Here is a 22,533-nt window from a genome sequence, read left to right on the forward strand (position 1 = left end):
AATTTCATGATTTTAATCTCGAATAGAACTACATCAAAGTATGTAGACTATTTTTTTTTTCGGCGAATCCAACATTTTATTGATTTTCTTTTTTTGAAAGATTTTAATTCTAATATTCGGAGAATCTGCAATATGTTAAAATAATTTCCAATAAAAAACCCAGTAGCTTAACATTTAATAGTACCAATCAGTGTTGGGAATCTATCGACTGAAATTGACTATTGACTGTTTAGTAATTGACTACTTTTTACTATCGACTGTTTCAGTTGTTATTTTCAGTCCGACTAATTTTGTTACTATTTACTATCGACTGTTTCAGTCATGTACTTTAGTTGCTATTTTTTGTTCTACTAATTTTGTTCGACTGATTTTTAACGTGCTGTCTCTGTCGGCCTAGACGCCACCTTGACAAAAATGTAACCAGTTTATGCTTACATAGATTTATATGTAATATAAATAGTTTTAAGACTTTTTGATAGTTTGCTTGTAAATAACAATATATTGTGTATTAATATAGCAGCATTTTGAAACTATATTTTTCAAGATTGTTAATTTAATAGTTTAAAAGGATTAAAATAGTGAACGATAAATAGTAAAATACGTTTGACTGTTTTTATAACAGTAATATTTCATTCAATAAAAAATAAAACGTTTACTTTATTTAAAATATTTAGTTAACATGTGATCATTTTTATATCATGAATTAGTTTGTTTTCCTATGATTAATTATATAGTTAATTTTGATTTAGTATTTCTGGTTATTGTGCATCTTTAGTTTTTAGGTTTTGATTAAGTTTTATTGTATTGTCTATATTTATTATAACATATTATATGAAAGTAGCAATTAATATATTGAAATATGATAAAGCATTTGTGGGGTATTATTCCATTCCATATAAAAATTCCATTCCTTTTTACGGATCCACAGAACACTCAAATATAAAAGTAATTCTACTTAGTTTAATTAGAAATTATTAATTTCGTGTTAATAGTATTGAATAAATTTTTTCTTTCCTTTTTTAAAGTATGTGAAGGAATATGTACATCTCCGTCTCGCTTATACTACCGTTGGAAAATATAAGCACATATAAAATTAACTGCTTCAAGCAGTTATATCCGTCTCTTCCTGTTTCACAATTTATACAGGAAAGGGTTCGTACATCTTCGTCTCAAATCACGAATTGAACAAAACAGTCGAACCGTGCGTTTGACTGAAAATAGTAATTACAATTTTCAGTCGCTAGTTTTTTGACTATCGACTATTTCGACTCTTTTACGACTATCGACTATTTCGATTGTTTCCAGTCGATAGTTCCCAACGCTAGTTTCAATACTTATCCTAACGCTCCTAACGCATTTTACTGGTAAGAAAGGACACCCATTACTTCATTCCTATTCGAATTTAATTTTTATTTATATTTCTTATTGACTATAATTAGCATCGAAAATCAGAGTAATAGCAAATATTAAGCAGCGATTTGAAATTTATTAAAACAAGAAAAGCGCCATAACAACGTTTGTCGCTTTATAACCTCTAGTCGTTTCATAGCACTAATGTTTCGAAGAATTTTGCATGTATTTGACAACTAGACGAATTTCGTTTATTCGGTTACGTGCTCGCATCAGATATCATTGTGCCCCTTTTTAACTAGAACAAAATTAGAGGGAAAATATTGTCTGATATTGAGTTTACAAACTACAATAGGCAATTAATTATACATCTTGATGATGTGAGTTTACTGCTATTTTGGTTAGACTATATATACTTTTTAAACTTTATTTCCTTGAAGATGTGGCTATTGTCCGATGTTGTGATAGGATAATAGAATTATTTCTAGACTACAGAGAAGTGAACCAGATGTAGTATAGTCCTTCCTAAAAAGAGGCTGAGTGCTGTTGGGTCGATATCTACATTGAGTGTCTGCAAAATGATTCAAAACATTAGAATAATAAGAGTTTAAAAACCGGAATATGTTGTTTTGGCACTCGTTTTGATATATTTATAAATGCTATTTTGTGTTTGCATTTACTTTGATTGATAATTCCAAAGCCATTACATAGTCAGTCAGGATCAAGTTGCGTTTCTAATCTGCTACTTCGAACAGCAACGAGATAATGGGGAACCTCTCTTGCCCATAAAATGCGCTTGAGACAAAAGTATTGATACTATTAAATACTAAATTGCAGCAGTTTTATTGGAAATATTTTTAGCGTTTTCCAGCTGCACTGAATATTAATATAAACACAGTGGTTGAAATTTCTCAAAAAATAAACAACTTAATGTTGGATTCACCGGAAAGAAAGCGTTTACATACAAAGATGGTGACAAATCGAGATTATCTTGATGTTGGCTCAATTCGAGACCCTCAAATTTATGAAATGTATAAAACCAATGACTAGTTTTTCAATATAACCATAATTTAGTACATTTATTTCGGACAATAGTGTTAGTTTAGGAAGTATCCATTGAAAACCTAAGAATATGGAGGTCTTTTAATTTACGATAATTTCTCTGGCTTGAAATGAATGAATGCCGAAAAATTGAAGAATATCAAAATAAGTTGACACAAAATCGAAATGATATAATTTTAGAAGATGCCTACCCTTACGATATTCCATTTTACGCCACAGAATTTTACACTAAACAACTAACACAGTTTTTTGTGTTGACTCTCTTAGAATCCCTGGTTCAAAAACCATGATCTCTAGCTTCCAATTACTTTAATCGACAACATTTTTGCTCGTTAAATTAATTAAGTGACTGTTTAAGTTCAATTTGGCGTAATAATTTAATTGCCATAGCGGATAGGGTCTATCGACTTTCCCAATGACGGTAGAGAAGATACCGTAATTCGCTTTTCAAAGAATTTTCAAGGTTTTAATATATGCGCTAACAATTTGGATGGATCCTTTTATAACAGATATAAATTTTAAATGCACAATATTGCTCCTTATTCTTTTGCGTTTTTTAAATATTATTGTTATTACTTATTGTTTTGTTTTACTGTTGTTTCCTGATCACAATAATATCCCTCAATATATCTGTAGTTCTATAGGTATTAAATTAAAATCTACAATGCCGCATTCTGGAATTAATTGTCGATCATCATCGTCAAAGCTTCCTTTGACTATTTATTGGAAATTTCAGGTATGGTAAATGGTTATAAGTCGCTCTTTATATACTCGCTCTTTATTGTTGTTCCTCCAAGTGGAACAGTCAACATAGTACTGTTTCTTCCACATCAATAAGACAAGTAACAAATGTCCTTACTACAAATACATGACCTGATTAACAAACATTTATGCCCGGGTTAACTGTTGAAATTAGTGTTTATCATATCAAGGACAGTGTGATTCTTTAAAGAGTCGTTTCTGACAATTCTAAAAAATATGTCAAAATTAATAACAAAAACATAAAAAAATCAACTAAAGCTACATCTATAGATAAATATATATATATATATATATATATATATATATATATATATATATATATATATATATATAAATATATAGTATATATATATATATAAATATATAGTATATATATATATATATATATATATATATATATATATATATATATATAAATATATAGTATATATATATATATATATATATATATATATATATGTATATATATATATATATATATATATATATATATATATATATATATATATATATATATATACAGAACTCACACAAAAATAAAAACTTATGAATTTTTTTTTAATTTATTCAGATTATTAAATATGTAGTTATAAAAAATATCAACTTTGAATGAAAAATCTTTGTGAAAAAGACTGCTATATCTACATAATAAACATAAAAAGATTTTCAATGATATAAAAAGAAAAAGTCGCGATTTCAAAGAAATCTAATCAAAATTATACGGGGTTTTGCCGATTTAAGATATCTTTTTAATGCGGTAACAAAAACTCACTTTATTATTGCATAAAAATCTTTTTTTATCTTACCGTAAGTAGGAAGAAATCCAAGAATAGGCAGTAACACGTGCCCGACCAGAGATTACAGAAAAACATCACGCTACCTTTTTTTATAATATGATTAAAAGAAGTAGTTGTTGAGATATGAAATAAAATACTAATGTATAGGCTTGATAATTGATCTATATATACATTTTATGGGCACTATCACTAATATTTAAGATATTGGACTAAAACGGAACTAACGCAGTTTGACTAAAACTGGCCAATATTTCGCAATCACTACAGATCGTTTTGTCAGATTGCGATCTGAAGCTGAACATCATCTGGGTGGATCTGCTTTTTTTATGCTCTTTAAATCAGGAAGAATGGATAAGATTTTTTTGTATTTAGAAATCACAAAACTTTCTTGATATTTTCTTTCAGAACAATTTATGTTGGTGCTATAAATAAGAGGCATCTAAATCTGTTTAATCAGCGGGATGTTGAAACAATTCATACTGCAAATTCAACGGGGACGCCAGGGTGTACTGGTTTGGTATATGAAGTTGACTTCTATGAACCATATAGCAGTATTCAATTAGTAGTCTATTTAGTTATATTTGTTTATGCTTTTTAATCATGCATCAGAGCCTGTGATTATGGGATAACTTTTATATTCATTTTCATCAAAATAATAAATAATTTTGCTACAAGCATTCAATTTAATTCAATTCAAACAATAATAATCTCCCTTGATTTAAACTGAAATATATAGCATGTAATAATTCAATTAAATTCATTTCAATATACTAAATCCTATCTGAATCCAATTTTAGAGCCCAATTGAGTATTTAAGGAGATTTATGTTGAAGGGTATGAAATATATTTGACAAAATAAATATCAGGTTTGCGTTTTATTTCAAAAGTCCCATTATTTTTGACCAAAGGAGAACAACTGTTCTCTTGTATTGTACGTGAGTATTTATTTTTCTTCAAAAAGTTCGTTAGCGTGTGCCAGTCCGGCCGTGCTACATCGATCTGAACAAATGGTAATTAGAAAGCGCTATTGAGTACTCTAGGGGCGATAGAGCTTCTTCACAACTCTTGCAACCTGTAGTGGAGTTTTGCTAGACAAAATGACATTCCGTCAATTATTCGAGACTGCTCTTTATTTTTGCAACAATATGTCATTCAATTTGTTCAGCTGACGTCGGTAGACCTCTGCATTAACTGTTTAATGCGGTTTTACAGGTTTGTAATACACCTGTCGATTGAACCATAGGTACAACAAGACTTTATGTCTATAGACAACTCACAAATATTTGCCCTTCGGATTGCTTTAGAAGATCTATCTTTTATCGGCAAGTATAAAACTCCACAAAAATCATTTGTTCTTGCCTAAAAATATAACGGTTCGAAATGGCAGTATATTCACGTAATAGATATTTTTCCTCCTATTGAATATTTTACATCGCAACCAAATATTTCTAAATAGTTTATTCAACATCTGCTAAGCTGTCTGAAAGTTCCTTGAGAGTTTCAGATGGGCTTTCGTCAAATAATTCTTGTAATTTATTGTCCTTCTTGTCCTTTACCATTGGTATCAAAACTACCACTTCTAAATCACCAAAACCGAAGCGACCATATGGGATATGCAACGTTATCATATGTTTCTAAAAGTGCTTGATGGGCTTCGGCGGCAGATTTTTTCAAATAAACCAATAAAAACTAAATTTTGATGTGATATTTCTCTAATAATATACAGTGAATTTGATGTTATGTTAGATTACTTTTAACGTTAACGATTAGTTAGAAACACCAGCTATTGCAATTATTTCAGTTATTTAAATTATCAGTTCTTGTAAGGAAAGAGTTGGATCCATTTATAATCCATGGCAGGAAATAACCCAACTACGATCAAAATTTACGATCTAATTGAAATTTGACAGCACACAATGTTTAGGTAGATAAGAAAAATACATTTAGGTAAGTTTACCTTAAGTAGGTTCTTGTTCAAAGTATTTTACAAACCAAAAGGCAGAGAGGGTATTCGGTACAAACCACTAAGTCACCATCAGGAATCCGAGGGAGAAGTATATGGAATAAAAGCGCATGTAATCATTGCATCATCAAGTCTTCCACTAGTCAAGGAGTCATCAAGACTAGTCAAGTAGCCAGTCGACGGAACAGAAGATTCTTAGATCATTATAATAGGACCTACTTCTTGCTTGTACCACCACCAACCTAAATGCATATATTCGTCAATTCAAACTTTGTCATCAGTTTGTTTTGATAGTCTTAATATATACCGCTAAGATCAGTGCAGATTTCTCATCGATTGACAAGAAAAAAAACACGGACATATAGTCTATTAAAATAACACTGACGTCAGGTCATCAATATGTTTAATATATTGCCTGTCACAATTTGTAAATTCGTATTACAATCGGACAATATTTTCTTCTCATTTTATTCTACTTTCTAAAAGAGATGCCTACAAAAGTTATAATAACTACACGTTACAAGTTTTGCTTGTTCTGATAAATCTGAAATCGCTGCTTATAATTGCTCTGAGCTGTTGCTGTGGTTTTAATTGTAAAACATTTTTAGCGTGGTACTAGCTGCACTCTGCACTATATTAGTATAGGCACAGTCGGTAAAATATCTCCAAAAATGAAAAATATTATCTTGAATTCACCGAAAAAATCCGTCTTCATGCGAAACGTGTGACAAATCAAAATCAGCTTGATGTTAGCTATATCATAACAATTTTAGTAGTAATTTTCTCAATATAAAAATAATTTAATACAACTATTTTAGAGGAAACAGTAAGTTCGGAAAGCATCTATAGAAAGTTTAGAGCTATGCAGCTCTGTGAGAGATGTAGAACATCCCTTCATATACTGTGTAAAGATAACAAACAAAGATGTCTAATGGAACGTCCAAAGATTGAATTTTAAAAAATAAAATAATTATAAATGATATATGATTTGTGTCTTTAGATGAGACAGGCATATTTTTATGTTAAACAGCAGAATGAAACGTCCCGAATGCGGGATTATGATTCAGTGCTGACAACTTCCAAGACTGGGTTGAGAGTGGAAATAACTAAATGTGAGTATATAAATAATATATAATATCCGTAGGAAATAGTATTGAAGAGCGTGAAAGAATTGGGTGCATAGATGTTTATATTTCTTACGAGTATACATGAGCATTTGGTTAAACTGTATGAAGAGAGAAAGAATATGGTTTTGCAGATATGGCAAATGCGTTGGGGAGAATGAAGTGACTAAATCTAGTTTTATCAAGAAAGATCTATAAATAAAGTAAGAGAACAAACTAAAGAGAAATACAGCGAAAGCAAAATGACTTTACAGGGAAACACTGCACCGAATAAAACAAGAACTAATCATAGAAAGTGAATATGCACTTTAATGAAAGTAAAATACTTTACTTTTTTATGTTGATTTATATTGATTAGAAAGGACTAAGGAAGAACTTCACACTGAGCATACTCGTACAGCTATTCGCGAAAGGGTTACGTTATTCTAGATAGGTGTGTTCGCGTTCCTCACAAACGATGGGGCATTGGATAACGCGCGGACTTTTTTGGATTGGAACACTTAGAGTAGTACAAGTTGTATCTCACAGACATATTTGTACCACACCTCTGCTCCAAATAGGCAGATTTTAAGTTTGCTTTTTCTGCAAAGTGGATATAGGGTGTCTACACGTCACCGCCTTTGCAGATGCCATGTTGGATTTGGGCTGACCATTTAAACCCGCGGTCGAATTGGAGACTGAGTTAGGACGCTTTCTGGTGCCAGGGGATGGGAACATTGTCGATTTGAAGGCGATATGCACGGAACTTTTTAATGCGATGGAACAGATTTGCCTGAGTTTTACCCGGGTTAGTCTACACTGACCAGATCTGGTACCACAATATATATTTAGTTGAGTTGGGGTTAAAGTCTGTTAAGCACGGCGGCGGGGTGTATACGGTGGCGAAAAAAACTGTGTCCTATGCTAAAATGTCGTATTTTATTGCTTGGGAATTGGTAACCTTGCGAGACTCTTGCGAGGATTTGCTCACATGAGGAGACAGCATCGCCAATTTTTTACTTGAAGAGACCTATAGTGCAAGTAAGAGAAATTAGGTCATTTGGTAAATCTAGTCTTTCGGCTTTGAAGATTAATGATGTGTTAATGATGATGTATAATTAATTGTAGTTAAAATCCATCGTTTAAGTTTGAATTTTGTAATGTCAGAGACGAAATGAATAAAAACTCAAAATTAGTGCCGTAAAAATTGCGACGTTTTGTCGTCATCAATTTAAATTACGTGAGTGCACTATTTTATTGAACGGATTATACCTTGATATATACGGTAATATGTAGTAATTGTTAAATACAAATCACTTAAATAAACCATAAGCAACCGTCGACGTGTCCACTCTATTATTTCATAAAATATAACAATATTTATCTTATAATTTAGGAAGCAGCAAGAACGATAATCCCAAAACGACAAGATAAGATTTAAGACAAACTTATAGTGTTTCAATAATGAAACCTGAAAACCCATTTTACGAGGCCGTTCGTAATAACGAGCGGAGAGTTTAAAATTTCCGCGGGAATATTTAATGAAATAAACTTTCCAATTAAGATGATAAACGACCACCCCAACCGATCCTAGCCTCCGAAGGACGCCCGGCAGATAACTTGATAAAGATTAATTCTCGGATAAGCCGATCGCAAAGTGAAGGCGGCGGAGGTAGCGAGAGAGATCAAGTCGCCAAAAAATTATTGGAAATGAAAAATTCGAAGGATGAACGATATTTGATCTTTGACGACGCGAGATTAAAAGAAACATATTCGGCTCACATCCGCGGAGACTCCGGGGGTGATGTATGACCCAATTTTTTATAGCTTTTCGGGTTACGTGGGAGTATGTTGCTTATTATAATGCTTAGTGGCGATAATTTAGCTTTCACGAACTTTGAGTATAAGGAATACTTACTTTACTAGAAATAAATATTCTCTGTCTGTTTTTTGTCATGGTAGCAAAATATTTCTACTTCTTAGGAAGATAGATGAGGAAGCAATTCAAAGCCCAATTCATGGATTTTTGCCATCATTTTCACTGATTTGTGACACGGTTGCATTGTATTCTGTCTTCTGTCCAGTAACGCTATATAATAGTGGCTGTTGATGGTCTTTTTCAAAGTAGTTAATGGAAATTATTCCATGCGCATCCCAAAATACAGACGCCATAACCTTGCCAACCGACTGTTGCGTTTTCCCATGCTTTGGAGCGGGTTCATCGTGTGCAATCCACTCGGATAACTATCGATTGGACTTCGCGGTGAAATGATGGAGCCTTGTTTCATCCATTGTCACATATCGATGCAAAAACTCGGGTTTATTACTCTTGATTATCTTCAAACACTGCTCCGAATCATCAACTCGTCGTTTTTTTTTGGTCAAAAGTGAGGTTGCGCGGCACCCACTTTAAACAGAGCTTTCTCACACACACATATTCGTGAGTGATATGATGTACAAGTTCAGTTGATATCTTTAGAGCTTTATTTATTTTTCTATATTTTATTCAACTTCAATTGACGGTCTTTTCAAATCATTTTGTCGGTTTTTTACTGTTTTCCTAGGTAATAATTTATTTTGGGCTTCCACTGCGTTCACCGTCTTCGGTGCTAATTTTACCATGTCTAAATTTAGCATACCAATAATTGATGGTTAATGTTCTTGGAACAGTGTCCGAAAACACAGCATCAACCCAAGTTTTTGCTTCAACTGTATTTTTTCCTTTCAAAAAGCAATATTTTATGAGCAAGCGAAATTCCTTTTTATCCATTTTTTCTACAATAACAAAAGTTGCTTCACTCAAAATGCTATAATTCACGAACTAATGATCTGACAGCTGTCAAGTTTATACACGTATCTTTTGAGGGTTGGGGCTAATTAAAAAACATATGGATTTAATTCTAGTAGCGCCATATATGTGTCAGGCCGAGGACTTTTCAATTAACCTGTTAGTTTACCGTCTCTACTATCATTTAAAACCTGTATCAAAATATAACAAATATTTTAACAAGGATATTTATATTTTAGTTGGTAGAAAAATAGTGTGCAATTTTAGTTTTCCTTAGAGCATTTTTGAATTGACTTCCAATATTTGCGTGCGTAAAATACGAAGAACTATAATATCTCTGTATGATGCTTCTTTTCTTTTAGTCCAATCTCAAACTTGATTAGAAATAAGTATCGCTTGCGAGTCAGTCACAACATTTTTAAGTTCAATGGGAATGTCTTTATAATATCTCCCTCTTTGTTAGTATGCTTATATCAGCTGGAGTACATCAATGTTGAGGTTTTCCATTTGGAATAGCTTACAAGATCGAGCGACGCATTGACAAGGATATCTGCATTCGATTGTTTAATAAGACTGGTGAAACTAGAACCTTAGTATAGTTTGGTAAATTTTCTTAGGTTCTGGTTCATTGGCTGAAATAAGTTTAGTTAAGTTCAGTGGGTTTGTCAAGTTTTTATATAAGAGCGGATTTTTTGCTTTGGTGTTATCATGTTTTTTATTTGGTTATTATCATGACATTATTTTGTGTCAAGCATTAGATTTCTACCCAAAGCAGATTTTTTAAAAGATGCCGCACATGTTTTTTTCTGGTAACTTAAATTTTCTAGTGACCATTATCATGAGTGTTTTTAATATGTTCTATTTTTAAGTCAAGCTCGTAATTATCTTAATTAGTTTTTCTTAGAAGGGTTGTATTAATTCTTGGGTTTTGTTAATAATTTATCATCATATATAAACTATTAGAAATTCATATTTTGTTTTAAATCGTTGTAGTCAACCACCACGATCTTTAACAAATTTTTCATTCTGTTTCAGTTTTTTATGTTTACCAGATTAGTCATTTCTTTAGGTATTTCGCCGCTAATTGGGACATTCGTTTTCCGTTGTCTTACAGATCACCTGTAAAGGTTATTTTCCATTTCAGAAGCTTTAATATTTTAAAGTTTTAAGGTTTTTTTTGTTTTCTAAACCTCCAAATATTCTGTAGGTTTTTTGCTAAATTAGTGTTTTGAAACGTTTGATTTTACTGATTTCGATCGAACTGTATCACTCCCGTACCTAGCGCAAGTTTGTCTGCGATTTTTACATTGTTACTTAATTTTAACACTTAACATTTTCTTACAGGGTATGGATAATATAATCGTACATTAGTACGTATATTTGTTGTTTGTGAAGGTGTTCAATGCCCTAGTTTAAATTCAAAAGTCAATTGTACTTAAAACTCTCACACAACTGAACTAGTCTATGGAACTCAAGTTCACGCCATCGAGTTTAGAGATTATTTATGTTACGGTACCTTCCATTCGATCTCATGGTACCAAATTTGTATTATTTACGTTATCCAACGTCTCCTGCATTCATGAAAATATACTACATGTACATATACTGTTGGTTAAAAGTTGTGACAAACATGATGAATGATATCTGATGTGTAAGCATGATGGCGTAAGATTTAACATTTCACAGATACAAAATACGTTAAAAAATTTTAAAGGAAGATAGTAAAATTAGCAGATATTTTTCTTTGCGCTATTGACCAAATATTATCACAGATATGCAATTATTTTTAAGATATTATATAGGTAAAGCCTTCTATTAAAAAACAAAATTATCGTTTCGCCAACCCATTACATAGAGGGCTTACATGAGGTCTATATATCAATATTTGCCAAACCTGCTTTTTTTTGCTTCTTAAATTTCTAAACAATAAAAACGATATTTAAGTTATAAACGTGCTATTAGACCAGTCACGGCTTAATCAGCCTCTAAAATTTACTGCTTATAATATACTCGATATTCAAACTTATCTCTTGGATTAGCCTTTAATTTATTTCAGCATTTATTATGTCACACACTATAGTCTCGCTCACTAGCTTTACGCTCGTTTCATTAGTATTGTATTACACTAGTTCCCAGGGTTTAACCCTCTTCAGACTGCGAACGATATGTGAATACAATATATATATATATATATATATATATATATATATATATATATATATATATATATAGGTAGAATACCAAATAGCTTCAGATGCTCCGAGATTTCGTGAAACTGAAGCTTCGCTTTGTGTCGCGGTAGGCCTTTTGATTTGTTCGTTGACTGTAGGAATTCCCAGGGCTCTATGCAAGGTGCCTTTCCATACACAACACCTTATTTTGAAATATTTAAATGTTCCTCGTAATGTTATACCGAGTGTAACTTCAAAGTTGTATCACATAGAGGCATATTGATTTTTGCAGTTGACTCTAAATTATCTGATTTCTCTTTAACGTGCTCCTACCCACAGTTAAATTTCTCACCCAATGTCCCATATTGTATTTTTAATCCAATTTTCGTATTGTACATTACAGTCAATTAAGTTATAGACCATGGAGGTCTTAAAACGCATCTGAGACCTCTTAGGTGCTCTCCATGGTGAGTAATCGGACACTTTATAAGCTAATTTCTCTAATTTCTCTAATTGTCAATTGATTGTTCTTTCATATTTTGGGTAAATCGTCAAAAATTTTGAGTTTTCTTCGCTGTAGAATCGCTTGGTTTTTAATACCCTCGTCTATCTTTGATTTTTTCTCAGAAGCTCGCCAGAGTCAATAAAACCATGTTATTAAGAACCAAGTCCGAATAATTGAAAATTTTGGACAGCGTCCTACAGATATTGACTCAACACAATACTAAGGCATTATATGAACAGCTGCCTTTCAATGATTGCTCAGAGAAAAAAAAAGCTATTGTAGAAAATTTTATGGTGATTATAATATATAATATAAATCATATATAATATCAATATATATATATATATATATATATATATATATATATATATATATATATATATATATTATATTCTTATCTTCATATCATTCGGGTGTTCGTATTGTTTATCCATTTTTGTCCATCCTCTGTAGGTTCACACTGTTAATCTCCACTCTATGCTACTGGTTTTTATGGCCAAAGGCCATATGTTATAAAATTATATCCAATTAACACCCTCGTCTAACTTTGATTTTTTTTCAGAAGCTCGGCTAAGAGTCAATCAAACAATGTTATCAAGAACCAAGTTCGAATAATTGAAAATTTTGGACAGCGCGTCCTACAGATATTGATTCAACACAATACTAAGGCATTACATGAACAGCTACCTTTCAACGATTGCTCAGAGATTAGAAAAAAACTATTGTTGAAAATTTGATGGATTACAAAACACATAATATTCCATAAAACACTTTATATCGATGTTGAAACAGGTTATCCTCAATAACCGCAAAATGTTATAGGGAAGAAATTTCCGTTCCTTGAAAGGGGAGTCAGGCAAGCCATACTCTTTCAAGACCATGCGCTATTTGCTCTCTGCGACTGTTCACGCAACTCAGAAGCTTCTCTAGAGTTCGGGGTTGCAATTTGACTTGGCCATAACTGATTACCATTAGTTTCAAACGACATAGTATGGTTCAGTTATGAAAAGAAATACTGGCCGATGTGAGTAAAATTGTCGAAGGCTGAAAGTTTTATTCGAAATGGTATTCGTTATTTATCTGAGAAATCGCGGAAAGCCGTAAAGTGAAGAATTTCGTTGTTGTCGATTTAATACATCAAATAGATTTGTACAATAATTGAAGTTACAGATCGAAAAATATAGTTCCCTATAATACAATACTTGAGTATTCAGTATCTTCACACTAACTATGCACTATAGCTTTTCTGTCTGAAATATGAACTTCTATTAAACCTTTTATATGGCCTCATTTATAAAAGCTTCTTCGCGACATGGCATTATATATGAAGGAGACCGTCGTAGTATTTAAATTACTTCTTCAAATCCGCTTTCCTTCCGGGTTATTTTTAAATCGCCTTGTGCCCGTCTAACTTTAATTTCCTCAAGACATTAAAAGGGAAATTACCGAATTTCTTATTTAATAGTTGCCCATTTGGGCACGAGTCTGAACTTACTAAACCCTGGCCGCTGATCTTTCTCCATTAACGGAAATTAAGTTATTTGTGGTACGATTTTTCATTCAATATACCTCTTGAACATCTTGATAGGAAAAATTTTCTGTAGATTTTCAGAAAACGAACTTATTTACAGAGACGATCATTGCATGAAATAATGATCAGAGGATGCAATGTTACTTTTATATGAGATATATTCCTTTAGATCTAATTTTATAACATATGGCTAAAGCCAAACAAACCAGTAGCATAGGGTGGAGATTAACAGTGTGAACCTACAGAGGATGGACAAAAATGGAGACTACCAATCTAATAGTGTATTATCTACTTATAAAATTATATTTTCTACCTTTCAAAAATCTCGATATCATAAACGTATAATCTCAATTGACTTTAGTCTCGTCTTCTTTGCTTAATATCTTTTGGTATTTGGTTCGTTATATTGATCGAAACATATGTAATTCAATAATCATTTTAAGTTGTTTTAAGATAGAAACAATTAATCTATATAAATAAATGTTATATAATATAGCTAGAGAAAGATATGGACCGGAGATAGGTGGGAAAATACGACTTAATAACTCTAATTCTCTCCATGTCAATTTTGCGTTGCGGTTAAATGACGAAAACCTAATTGTATCACTCGGCGGCTGCCCGATTACTTAAGTAAAATATTAGTTATGGGGTTCAAATATGCGGTTGCACTGAAATATCAGACCAACTAGTAATCCAACACTGCCAAAACAAATTTCTTGGATTAATAAACCAATGCTTATCTCTACGTAACCAACAGAAACATGAAATATGAAATAAGGTTACTAAATCACAAGAACGTAGATGCTATATATCTATTGGAGAACACGAAGAAAATCAAAAGATCAGCGCGATCCAAATCATATGAATCTTTATAGTGTATAACTGTTTAATGTTGATATTCGCATGGGTAGTTTAATCTATTTTTTATTCGGGAATTACGTACAGTTGTATTTATTCGTAACATTTAAGTATACTAGAACACTAGTAATGAATTTTTTAAATTAATATTATATTAAGAATATCCTATATAAGATGTAATAAAACAAACTTTAGAAAATAAGAAGCACAAAAGCAAAAAGGTAGAACCAAAAATGAACAAGTAGAATAAAGTAATGGCAGCTTGGAATACAAATATAATAAAAAAACCGAAACAATGACAACGGCAAAACAAATGGAAGATAGAGTCAGAGCTGAAGAAAAATAAGAAGCATGATATTGGAGTTATTAGGAAGAATGAGATAAAAAGGCCAGGATAGGAAGGCATGGAGTAAAATGTACCAAATAACAAAATAAGGACTACACATAGACTATTTCGTTGCAGACAATGGAAGAATCCAAAAAACATTGTTCTTTCCACAACCACTCTATTCCCTGAGAAAGCTCCATGAGGTATCTGGCTACTCTCTAAACTGGATAACCATGTCGAAAATATTTGTTAATAAATATGTGAAAAGTCTGAAAAATATTTCAGAAATCTAAAATAGATTTTTTTTGGATATATTGTAAAGTATCCTTTTTACCAACGAGGGTTTATTTGGGCCGGTTTAACGTGGGCTCCAAACCACAGTACTGGGGATTAAGCCCACCGAATGGCCAGTGACCAACTTATAAAACATCCAAGAAGACACCCGGTCTTACATAGCATGAGATGGTTATTCCTTATCGGATTTTCCATTGTTGCTTAAAAGGCATTTAAAACTTCCACCACAAACATAAAATACATCTATCCCCCAGCAGGATTCAAACCCGGGACTATAGCACAGTACCGTCCTGTCGCCTTAGACATTACGCCATCAAGCTGGCTAAGTGATTACTAAGGATAATTCTAAAAAATTCTAAATAATTAACAGTTTTAAGTTTCAATTAAAAAATCCTACTAGTTTTTGATGACACCATACAACAAATCAATAACGAGATCTATTTCAAAAATGATGAGATCATATTTATTATGGAAAAATTATACAGAAAGAAATATCTGAAATAATAAAATATTTCTTTAATAAACATCTTTAAGGTATAAAAACCGAGTTATTCCTCATTTCCTTTTTCTTCAATCCTTACCTGTCTCATAAAACGTTTAACGATGATTTAATAAAGAAAATCGTAAACTGTTTTTATCAGCCGACGCTTTACAAGATATAATATCGAGGCTGAAACGTCGACCAACAAATAACTTCTAACGTAAAACAACAGAAAAACCAATTACTTACTTTTATATCGTAACAGATAGCCCCCTTTGACTTGCTTCTTTCTGCCGACATCTGGAACAGGACAAAGATCGAAATTAAAAACTTTCTTAATATGAACTACAAGCGATTGCTTTTAACTTAGTTTGCCTTGGGAAAAAGGTAATTAATTCGTCAGTTTGGGTAATGAGTTTCGGCAATAGAAAACGATACAAAAACGGTTCCTTGTTTAAGGTCTTAATTATTTTTATTTGTGTGGGAGTTAAAATTGAAAAAAAAAATGTTTCAGGATTTCCATAGAGGCGATAATCAGACGGATGGTTTTTAGTTTGTTTTAATCTATAATAGATAATAAATAGTTATTCCGATATTAGCCCATCATTGGTGACAACAACAAAAAATTAAAAAGTGTAAATTGGTACGCCACTGAAAATTATAACAATATATCTAAATAAAATTATTTTCTGAATTGTAACGAGTGTTGCGTTTTCCTACGCTTTGCAGCGGGTTCATCGTGTGCAGTCTACTCGGATGACTGTAGATTGGACTTCGGAGTGAAATGATGAGCCATGTTTCATCCATTGTCACATATCGATGCAAAAACTCGGGTTTATTACGCTTGATCATCTTCAAACACTGCTCCGAATCATCAACTCGTAGTTGTTTTTGGTCAAAAGTGAACTCACGCGGCACCCACTTTGCACAGAACTTTCTCATACTCAAATATTCGTGAATGATATGTGTAGAGTTTCATTTGATATCTTTATATCGTCATTCAAAATCATTTTCTGAATTTTTTAAATGTTTTCGACGATAACAACCCCTTTTGGACGTCTACTGCGTTCATCGTATTCGGTGCTCATTTCACCTCGTCTAAACTTAGTATACCAATCCTTGATGGTTGATTTTCCTGGGGCAGTGTCCGGAAACTCGGCATCAAGCCAAGTTTTTGCTTCTACTGTATTTTTTGCCTTCAAAAAACAATATTTTTTCAACACGCGAAATTCCTTTTTATCCATTTTTTTCACAATAACAAAAGTTGTTTCACTCAAAATTATGATATTATTCACAAACTAATGATCCGACAGCTGTCAAATTGATACACGCATATTTGATGGTTAAGGCTAACCAAAAAACATATAGATTTGGGTCAGGCCGGGAACTTTTCAATTGGTCCGTTAATAAAATGGATCAACTTATGCAAATGGATATTAATGGATATTAAATACCTACAAATATATTGAATATTGAGTTACTTTCGATCTAACAACATATAAAATTCTTCAGTGACGGGGGCCGATATTTTTTTAGATTGGTAAAAACAAACAGATCTAAGAACGAGAAGACAGACAACGTTTTTCGACAAAAGACTTCGAAAAAAAAAACTAATTTCAACTTAAGCCGATAGTGCGGTGTTTTATTTGTGTATATAATCGAAAACTTTAGCAACTTTTTTTTCTAAAGTCGGACCCGAAAGAAGTTTTATTTAAGGCCCCAACAAAACCGTGAGGTAAATCCAATTTTATCCATTCTTTATCTTCGCCGATAGATTTACGTAAGATTCGGGAAAATGAATATAAAACGCAGATTATAGGTTGTACAAAGCCAACCGACGTCGCCGTAAAAGCTTTATGAATAAAGTGATTTACTAAGCCCCGTAGTGCTGGATGGTAAATATTAATGGTCGCTAATAATATTATTTTTATGGGGAATATTTCGCAAACACATTACTTCGTTATATTGCTTTTACGTCAGATACGGACGCGGCTTTATGCAATATAGAGGAGTGAGGCGCTTCTCGCATATTATATTAGCATCAAACATGTTTTCCAATATATTTTAATGCGCTTTTAAAAACACGGGATGAAATATTATTGGAAACAATATACGAAAACTACGTTCTTCTTTAAAATTTTATCAGTCTTTTTCATTTTCTCATATCGTACCTTTCTTTTTCGGCATCTCCAGAATTTCACGTGATTAGGGGCTTCTGATTGTTTTGCACTTTGAACAGGACACAAACTCAAAAGAATCAAATCATCTGCTCTTGTGTAGTATTGTGTGGGGAGGTGCATATAATAAAAAATACAGCAGTGACATGTATAAACATTATTTCACCAGACACGAGAAGATGGGTCCTCCTTGTTATATACCTTGATTTAAGTTATCATAAAGGCAATTGTAGGTTAGTCGAAAACGACTAGTAACAAGATAACAATTAAATAATAAAATTCACTTTTAGAACGCATATATTGAGAAAAATTGGTACAATATATGTTTATAAAAATATCTACACATTCTTTTAATATATACTGAACTCATATACTCGGTATCTACATGTAACTTGTAAATTTTCTCCGACAATATTAGCCACTTCGTCGATTGTGAGTGAGCTAAAATGTTGGGTTATTTTTGTAGCATTTAAGGTAGTTGTTATTTGTTTAAACGTAAAATCATAATATGAATATTATTTTCGAGGATGTGAAAGTTCAAATAAAATTTATTATTTCCCGAAGGATTCTGCTCTAGCCCAGATAGGGTTTTTAAATGTAAATTTTGAGAAATTTTGGAAAACTTTTCGAAGAGGAAGGATCTCTGATTCTATAGATATCAGAAAGACCAGATGATTATGGGACCAAACATGGAATATCTTCATAATTGTAATTTTAATAGTAAGTGTTTCATTAAAATCTACATCGGTAATTGAATTCAAATAAATAACATATATATTTTCACAGATCATATCCCTTAACCTATCGGAAATAAAAATATGGCTACAAATTAAATATTGGAATCAGATAGAAATATGATATTATTTTCAAGCGGAGTAAATTGAGATATTTGAAAACTGAAAATTATAATACATATTTCTCCGCAGAAGCTTTTGAAGCAGACGAATCTGTGCCTTCAACTTCGTGTTAATATGAACCAGGAATTTTAATACCAAAAACACTAAGTAATATCACATATACAGGTATTATTGCAAGTGAGAATTACATAACTAAACATAACGAAAATTCGTATTCAGATATTGTCAGAAAATGGCTACCATTTTTAAAATGAATAATTGTATACCACACACTGAGCAAAGTCAAAGAAAAATTAATAATTGGATGTTGCTTGTTCTGGTGAATAAAAAAATAGAATTCCAAATGGCAAAAATGGAAAATTTTGTCTCGCTACATATATATGTATATAGGTCCAATTAGGTACCCATAAAAATATATATAAATAAGAAAAGCAGGTTTCTCTATTGAACTTGTAACATATATTTAGTATGTTCTGTAAATTAATATATTGTATTATTACGTTTATTTTAGACAACAATTGTTTCAATTTATTGTTTTATGATTTAATAATATTTTATGAAATAATAGTGTATAATAATGTTTGTTTATGAGGTATTTTGAAAATATTTTATACAAATATTCATTAGTATTCAAATATAATATTTTATTAAAACTTTATTTTTTATCTTTCCTGTTTAATTTTTAAAGAACTATATATCCCTTACAGATCGACTACCGTATGTACCGACTTGTTGAAGTTACGGTTTTTTAATTAAGACCATTAAAATTATATGAGGATATTGATAAAAGCATTTAGAGTTTTCATTGGAAAATACTACATAATAAATACATGGAAAACTGGAAAACGGTTGATAAATAATGCTTATTTATACATCATTTTGAATATGGATTGACTTTAGTAATATTTCTTGTACATGTATTTTATAATGATCTTCTCTTAGGGTCATTCTAATCGTTATATATTTCTTACCTAAAATTAGAATTATCGCTATTTAAATATCAATAGACACGAAGATACATGCTTTTATAACTATATTATATTGTTTTTCCACAGTTTATTTTGAAACGACTAATATATGCTGTCAACTTCATGCAGATATGAACCAGGGAATAGTGGAGACCAAAGAGACTAAGAACTAAATTTACATGAGCTAATATTGCAAGCAGGATGAGTTACATATATTTTAATTATCTGCTTTTGTAATTATGTTATGTTATGTAATTATTATTTAACGGTGCCAGGAATCTATTATTAAGAATCTAATCTACTATTATAAAATATCAACATTATATATGACACATTATTTAATAACAATATTTTTAAATATAATTAATTTTGGAAAATTAAATATAATTAATTTCAATGGAACATCCTCAAAAAGACATTGCCTCTCTATTATCACTGTCTCTTTTATTCGAGAAGCCAATATAATATTTAGGGCCATTATATATATATATTTTCATACTAAATCTAAGAATGGAAAATTTAATATGATACCTACATTTTATTTAATAACTTAAAGAATAAAAATTTCAGTAATTATAATTTAATTTTCTTGTCATACTTTAAAGTATTCTTTTTACTAACTAGGCTTTATCTAGAATGGACTTATGCTTAAAGTGGCCTCCGAACCACGCTTCTCGACATTAAGCCTATCAAATGGCGCGTAACTAACTTGGAAATCACCCTAGAAAACATCCGATCTTACCTAGCTGAATGGGATCATTTTCCTTGTTCTCTCACATTTTGGACAACCACAATTATAAACAACTATTAATATCAACGCAACAGTAGGAGGACCGTACTGTCGCCTTGACCAATGTACCAACCAAACAGGCTGAAAACTATATTATGGGGTAAATGAAAAACAAATCATATCTGTTGCATTCTATGCTCGATTATTTAATTTGCATGCGAGCATCTCCATTGTATCGGAACAATGCGATAACAAGAATCTGATTTGGTCTTTGTAAATAGCATAGTGTACCCCAGTAGACTAAAGGTTTTTACAGAATTATGGAATTCCCAACACTAAAAGAGAAAACACCCAAGTCCCGTTTTCAATTAAGGACCCAAGGATGGAGTTGGAAATATAACCTATAAAACCCCAGACACAGATACTTGACGGTCTCCAAACTTGCCGAAGTGCTATTACAGGTTTTATGTAACTTCACAGATGCACAGTACATAATCCCGAACGAACAATTCGGCTTCCATGTCAAACATTCAAGCCTTCATCAAGTTGCCCGCGTCGCAGCTACAATCCACTAGACTTTAAGAGAAAAACTAGAAAACTAGAAACTTTTTAGATGTCTCCAAAACTTTCGATCAATATATATGTATATATATATATACATATATATATATATATATATATATATATATATATATATATATATATATATATATATATATATATATATATATATATACACCTATAGTCAGTTCAAAATAATAATGAGTGATCAAAATAATAGTGAATAATAGTGTCCAAAGTTGTAAATTCGTTTTACAGTCACACAATATTATTCTTATCATTTTATTCTATTTAAAAAGAGATAGAATGCTGTTAGAGAAGTTCGAAGATGTAACGGAATGAGCCTGCAAAATTTATCCGTTTGCCAAACTTCTGAAAATTCTTCAAAATATTATAATTACGGGTTATAAACCGGCAAGCGTTGTTTTAATAAATTTGAAGTCGCTCCGGTTTTTATTGAATATATTTATTTGCGCCTTGCAGCTGCACTTTCTCTTAGTACGGGCACGGTCACTTAAATATCTCAAAAAATAAAAAACAATATAAACTTGAATTCACCAAAAAGAAACAGTGTTTCTGCGAAATAGATGACGATTCAAGATCAATCTTGGTGTTTCAGAGATCAAATATACGAAATGTATAAAACAGTAAGAAGTTTTTTCAGTCGAAACATAATTTAATACAATTACTTCAGAGAAAATTGTTAGTCTGGAAAGTATCCACAAAGACCTAAAAGATATACAGCTATTTGAGAGATTTACAATATCCGTTTATACATTGTTGGATAATATAGGATTTAAGTGGTGTAAAGATTACCCAAGAATGGAACTTCCAGATACTGCTTTTAAAAGAATACGATTTTTAAAAACATATAAGGAAGAATTATATCAATTTATATATATAAAAGGGCGATGAATATTTCAGAATGGTACATTGGTTTGGTCATGGCAACAAAGGTTCAAGGAAAAAAGTAAACGTTGAATTAACTATCGATTAGGTTTATTTAGTCATAACATTTAATCATTGCAGACATATAGTTCTTCATGCTGGAAACAGGAATAGTTTATTCCTGGTGCAGAAGAAAATATTTGTTCCTAGTTAAGTTGGTATTTTGTCAGAAAAGATCATGTGAAAAAGACATGTTCTTGGCATAAGGTGATCCCAAACAAAAGCCATTTTAATTTAAGATATATATAAGTCTCTATAGAAATACAGAATGCATTTTTATTCCAGTTTCACAATAAATC

General features: G+C 31.4%; 1 protein-coding gene across 1 annotated transcript in view; it reads right to left on the reverse strand.

Moving 5' to 3' along the window:
• Positions 1 to 22,533, reverse strand: part of LOC143200580 (uncharacterized) — a 160,556-nt gene that overhangs the window by 93,606 nt on the left and 44,417 nt on the right. Inside the window, exon 2 of the mRNA XM_076411041.1 lies at positions 16,243 to 16,293. Coding sequence (XP_076267156.1) covers positions 16,243 to 16,293 — 51 coding nt within the window. The remainder of the gene's footprint in view (positions 1 to 16,242; positions 16,294 to 22,533) is intronic.

Source organism: Rhynchophorus ferrugineus, unplaced genomic scaffold (genome assembly GCF_030347505.1).
Source record: "Rhynchophorus ferrugineus isolate W39M unplaced genomic scaffold, kcgeb_rfMv2 rfM8, whole genome shotgun sequence".
Taxonomy (NCBI): Eukaryota; Metazoa; Arthropoda; class Insecta; order Coleoptera; family Curculionidae; genus Rhynchophorus; species Rhynchophorus ferrugineus.